General features: G+C 42.9%; 2 protein-coding genes across 5 annotated transcripts in view; one reads left to right on the forward strand and one right to left on the reverse strand.

The window, feature by feature from the left end:
• Nucleotides 1-2,329, reverse strand: part of TADA2A (transcriptional adaptor 2A) — a 28,846-nt gene extending 26,517 nt beyond the window's left edge. For 2 of the 4 annotated variants that reach the window (XM_061604921.1, XM_061604923.1), the window contains exon 1: nt 2,054-2,323. The gene's annotated coding sequence lies outside the window, so the exon portion shown is untranslated. Of the gene's footprint in view, nt 1-1,447; nt 1,717-2,053 lie in introns of those variants that run through there. The other 2 variants (XM_061604919.1, XM_061604920.1) reach the window with 2 other exon arrangements.
• LOC133374485 (uncharacterized) lies at nt 340-5,015 on the forward strand. Its single transcript, XM_061605509.1, has 4 exons — nt 340-350; nt 1,804-1,885; nt 1,971-2,491; nt 4,670-5,015. Exons 1-4 carry the CDS (start codon nt 340-342, stop codon nt 4,698-4,700), a joined length of 645 nt encoding a protein of 214 aa, XP_061461493.1. The 3' UTR covers nt 4,701-5,015.
• Nucleotides 5,016-6,152: the final 1,137 nt, after the last annotated feature.

Raw genomic sequence — 6,152 nt, forward strand, 5'->3', positions numbered from 1 at the left:
GTGAATTAAAACCCACCTGCCAAATACAGTCTGGAAGTGTATGTTTTTAAAATAGAAAAGCAGGCTTGTCCTCCTCCATAAGGCATGTGTTTGAAATGCAATCTTTTTTGTATTTCTGATGAAAAAACTGAGGAAAACACCAAGGGCACACAACGTAAATGAAGTGAAGCACCTTTACATCCCACTGATTTCAAGGATGCATTTTAGGCTGCAATCCTAAACCTACTTTCAGGGGAGTGAACCCCATTGATACAACAGGACTTGCTTCTGAGTAAAAGATCTCCCATTGAAAACCAACAGGAAAGGAAAATCATTAATGTCTGGACTCCAACAACCTCCATGGGTGTTCGGTAGGCAGGTAGGTAGATAGATAGAACGGTGGTGGTACTGGGGATACCCTGCAAATATCTGCCAACTTCCGGACAGAAAGCAGTGTTAGTATGTTGCAACAAAACCAATGAAGAATCCTGTGGCATTTCAAAGACTACCAAATTTATGACGGCATATGCTTTTTGGATTCAAGTCCATTTCATCATTACAATTACATTGTGTTATTTTGATTCTCTGTTGTAAGCCAGATGACCCAATGATCTGATTCAGTGCTAAGAATTGGAAAGCCCAATGAAATAAATTGGACAGTCCAATTCCCCCTCCTGTTATTTGTGTGAAGTTGTGGCCTCTACTACGTCTCTTGTGAAGCCAGTCATTTAAGGATTGTTTTGTATTGCTTTTAAATGTCATTCTGTTGCTATACACTGCCGTGGTGTTTTGCGATAGGGTGGTATATAAATTTGTTGTTATATGCTTTCAAGTCAATTTTGATTCATGTGACCTTATGAATTAGTGACCTCCAATAGCATCTGTCATAAACCACCCTGTTCAGATCTTGTAAGTTCAGGTCTGTGGCTTCCTTTATGGAATCCATCCATCTCTTGTTTGGCCTTCCTCTTTTTCTACTCCCTCCTGTTGTTCCTAGCATTATTGTCTTTTCTAGTGAATCATGTCTTCTCATGATGTGTCCGAAGTATGATAACCTCAGTTTCATCATTTTAGCTTCTAGTGATAGTTCTGGCATAATTTGTTTTAACACCCAATTATCTGCCTTTTTTGCAGTCCACGGTATGTGCAAAGCTCTCCACATTTCAACACCACATTTCAAATGAGTTGATTTTTTTCTTATCTGCTTTTTTTCACTGTCCAACTTTCACATCCATACATAGAGATCGAGAATACCATATAAATATTATTATAAAAAAAGAAATACTACTCATCAGATTTCTGCCATAACGAGTTAAGTCTTTAAGGCCCGGGTGGGGGAACCTGTGGTCTTACAGATGTTGTCGGCTTCTGACTCAGACCAGCCAGTGTAGCCAATGGGTCAGGGGTGTTGGGGAGTCCAACAAGTTCCGGAAGGGCACAGGTTTCCCCCCCCTCCTCCTCCACTCACTGCTTTAAGGTGCTGACACGTTATCCTTATATTGTTCCAATGAGCAACTGGAGCCTGCGTGTGTGAACAGCAGGGGTTGTATTCAACAAGGGCCTGCTTGGGGGTAGACCCATTTGAAATCAGTGAACCTGAGTTAGTCACGTCCATTCATTAAGGTCAGGGGGGTCTACTCGGAGTAGCACTGAATGCCACTCAAGTACACATACACTATATATTTTTTTAAAAGTCCAGACCAAAAAAAAAAATGGAGGGAATCTCCCCCAATCACTGGACGCCTCCCAGAGGCCTCTTGACAGACCCTCTCTCACTTCTTCAAAACCAGAGCGACCCTTTTTTGCCCCTCCTGTTTCTTTAAGCTCCCCCTCCCCTCCTGAAACATCTACGTCACAACCACGCGCTCCCTCACTCGCTCTTTTGGCCAATGAGCGAAGCAGGCAGGTACGCGCGAGAGCCATCCTGCTCCTACCCCCTTCGCGCGTTCCCCCTCCCCGAACTCCTCCGCCTGTAACTTCCGCTCTTCCAGCACAGCCGCCTCGTCACGAAGCGCCCCGCCCCTTTTCTCCCGTCCCCACGGAAACACCGCCCCTCACCCCCGCTCCTTATTACCTTTCCTGCCTTTTCCTCCTCCGGTCGGAAGCTTATTCCCTTTGCCCGCTTTCCCGCTTTAATAACTAGGCGCGCTCCACGCAAAGAGGCAGCCCCTCCCCCTTTTCTCCTCAGTGTCGTCCGTTGCGCTCTCGTGCTGCCTCTCTCTGAAGAGTGCTCGGGCCCGGCGGGTGGCTGTGCACGTGGGCTGTCGAGGCCGCGCCCGCGTGCCCGCTCGCTCTTCCCTTTCCCTGTCTACCTTGCGGCGGCGCGCCTGGCCTGCCTCTGCTGGCGGGTGTGTACGGCGAGTGGCGTGCGTGTTTGCGAGCGGGGAAATATATCAGTGCAACAAAGGATCGTGGCAGCCGTAGAACAGATTTATCTGAAGAAACTGGGGATGGGCGAATCTGCTAACGTGGATTTCTGTCAGCTTCTCATATTCTTCCCCGTCTTCACAAGGTTTTGCGACTTTTTTTCAGTCCTCGTGAAAATTCATCAGCGTTTTAGTATGAATTCTTCCTAGTGTACACGTGTTTCTATGCGTTTTAGTTTTTTGCACAGCAATTTTTCCCTACAAAAGTGTTCTTTTCATGAATATATGCATTTTTATGGCAGTTCAAGACATTTTTGTTGGCTTAAGCACTTTTTATATATTTCAGGTTGATAACATCAACATAAGATGTACGGTAAAATAAACAATAAAATTGCAAACAAATAAAAAATGGACATCAAACAAGTCATACGTTTATAATACTATTTCACTCATTTTGACTACTTGCTAGCATATTTCAGTCACACAACTAAAATCAAAATCAAAATCACTTGGTCTGGGGGTAGTTGGCAGTTCTTTTGACAATATTGTATAAAGGGAGACCAGTTTTCCCATAATTTGTTCTTATAATCAATTTATGCTCTTTTAAAGATGCTTGCCAGGAGAGTATAGTATTTATCTGGAATACTTGTGTCCTGTGCTATAACCCCAAGACATTCTAATAGTGGCTTGCAAAGGATCTTCAAGTTAACCTCACATCAGAAGTGACAAAATTCAGATATTTTGCCACCTGCTCAGTAATAAATAAAGTGGTCCCCACAAAGAAGATACTCAGAAGAGTATCAGCATGAGGCATCCAAGAGGCAGCTCGACAGCCATCTTTCGGGTATGCTTTACCTTGGATTCCTGCCCCTTCCAACTCTACTATTCTATGATTCTATTATTCTATGTGTAGAATTCTGCTGAGCCTGTGGGGTCAGGTGGGCATAATGTTTTGGGTGATTTTTTAGATGTTTGGTCAACTTATTTAAAGAATGCAAATAAAACAAACATTTACAATAGCTAGTTGATAACAGCAATAATAAAATAATTCACTTGAGCCCCAGTTGAGACAAAATATTTTTAAAATAAACGTATTTTGAATACAAAACAAGGGAGGAAATAATTGTTTAGGAAACATATGTCAAGTATAAAAATTGAAAAATGACTGCCTGCCACTGGGTTTTTATATGTGTGTGAAACATACAGTATAGTGTTCATGGTAATGTGCGATATATGTGTGGGCAATAAGTTATGAGCGAGGTAGGGTAGCGTAAGGATTCAATATTTGGACATATGTAGAAAATATATATGTGTACAAACAAAATAGAAGTAAAATGAGCAATAAATCAAACAAAAATGCAGCACCTAAGCCCAAGCTGAGACATTCTTTTTTTTAAAAAAAGGAATATTTATTACATAAAGAGAAAATGAAACCACAGGCTTGAACTTACAAGATCTGAACAGGGTGGTTTACAACAGATGCTATTGGAGGTAGCTGATTCATAGGGTCACCATAAGCTGTAATTGACTTGGAAGGTGCGCGTGCATGTGCACGCGCGCACACACACACACACACACACACACACACACACACACACACACACACACACACACACACACACACACACACAAATGTATGTACTGTGATGACAAAAAGAAAAAAAAGACACAATAAATGAGAAAACAAGATTTATTTTACTTATTTCAGAAGTAATGCATAGACAATCCTGATCTAAGTTTTTTTGGGCTGTCATTGGTGCTTGATGTTACGTTTGTACCTGGAAAAACAAATGAAAAATCTCTGTTAATATACCAACAAATTAAACTCCCAGACACTAAACAGTACTGTTAACATGCAGATTGATTTTGACAGTTCGTTGAAGGAGTGGAGAAATAATTTCAAATTTTTGATTGCTGGATGCCGGAATCAAATATTTAGCAACTTACACAAGCTTCTTAGACGGCCACCAAATTGGATGGTTTTAAAAGGGGTTTATACAAATTAGTCACCAGTTGCTGGAGAGCACAAGTGGGGCGAGTGGTCTTGTGCTCAGGTTCTGCTTGTGGGGTTCCCATTGAGGCATCTGGTCGGCCTCTCTGGAAACAGGATGCTGAACTAAATGGGCCTTTGGTCTGATCCAGCAGAGGTCTTGTTATGTTCTTATAGTCAGGAAGTCTGTCCAGTTGAATGGAATAAACACAACTAAATTGTTTTTTTTAAAAAAAACCTCTGTGACAGACCAGGATGGGTGTTCTGAGTGATGCAGGACTTGTGGTTTTATTATTCATTTTCTTCTTCTCTTTTGCTTTTCTTTTTCGTGCAGCGACGAGCGATTGCATCCAATGAGGACATGAACACTGAGTAAAGGAGAAGAAACCATTATCAGAATGGCCAGGCTCAAAAAAACCCTCCACCAACTGTCTGTCACTAAAGGCCATCCCCAAGCCTTTGTCTTTAAGACAGCTTGATGCTGTCCAGGTGAGGGCCTCCTGCAGATACCATCTTATCAAGAGGTTCGTTCTGTACAACATAGGAAATGGACCTTTAGCGTGGCGGCACCTACCCTGTGGAACTCCCTACCCTTAAATATTAGACAGGTGCAATCTCTGTTATCTTTTTGGTGTCTATTGAAGTCCTTCCTCTTTCAACAAGCCTTTTAAGTTGAGACCTTATCCCAGTCTGCTTCTGTGTTGGAATTGCTTCTAATATGTTTTTAACCCTTTTTTAAAAACAGTATGTTTTTTAATCTTTTTTTTAAAGATGTCTTCAAAGCTTTTTAAAAAAATGTTTTTAAAGTTGTTTTGTTTTAATGTATTTTAGTCTGGTTTTATGATGTTTTAAAGTGTTTTTAGTGCTTTTGTTTACCGCCCTGGGCTCCTGCTGGGAAGAAGGGTGGGATATACATTAAATAATAATAAATAACTAAATATCTGGGCCATGGTGGCTGGTGCCCTTTGGGACTGGTAGGGCAGAAGGCAGAGAGGCCAACTCTAGGTGGAGCCAGAGCCAATGACAGGCAGAGGCAATTAATTTTTCTCCATCCACCTCCCTGTTGACTTCTAAGGTTGAGTACACACCACATGTTGAAAGCATATCTTTTCACCCAAAGAATCCTGGGAACTGCAGTTTGCTCCTTACAGAGCTACGGCTCCTAGCACCCTTACAAACTACCATTCCCAGGATTCTTTTTTGGGTGGGGGAATGTGTAGGGAGGAGCCATTGCATCCATGTATAGTGTGTATACATGGATGCTTAAATGTATATAGTGTATGCAACATAAAAGAGGAGGAAGGTGGCCATCAATGCCATTCTCTGGACTGCTTGGGAAGGGCCATAGCTCAGTGACAGAGCATCTGCCTTGCGTGCAGAAGGTCCTAAGTTCAATCCCCGGCATCTCCAGGTAGGACTGGGAGAGAACTCTGCCGGAAACCCTGGAAAGCCACTGCCAGTCAGTGTAGACAATGCTAAGCTAAATGGACCAATGGTCTGAATCAGTATAAGGTGGCTTTCTGTGTACCTTTTTGGCAGGTTGGGGCTGGCTGAGTGCAGGCTAAGGCTCATGGGGCAATGCCCCATTGGCCCTAATGGACTAGCCTCCACTGTATTTTGGACTATAACTCCCACCAATCCCAGCCAGTTGAAGGCATACAAGTCTGCTTGTCCTTCACTCAGTGGCGTCTCACCTGCTGTGCTCCCTATGCCTTTGAACTGACAAAGTTCTCAGTCCCAAGGAAAGGTGCCTGTAAGGATCATGGCTGTTGTTCTATGGGCCCTACTGCTGGTTCAGTAGCCTCCTGCCTGCCAGC

The sequence above is a fragment of the Rhineura floridana genome, chromosome 21, assembly GCF_030035675.1.
Source record: "Rhineura floridana isolate rRhiFlo1 chromosome 21, rRhiFlo1.hap2, whole genome shotgun sequence".
Taxonomy (NCBI): domain Eukaryota; kingdom Metazoa; phylum Chordata; class Lepidosauria; order Squamata; family Rhineuridae; genus Rhineura; species Rhineura floridana.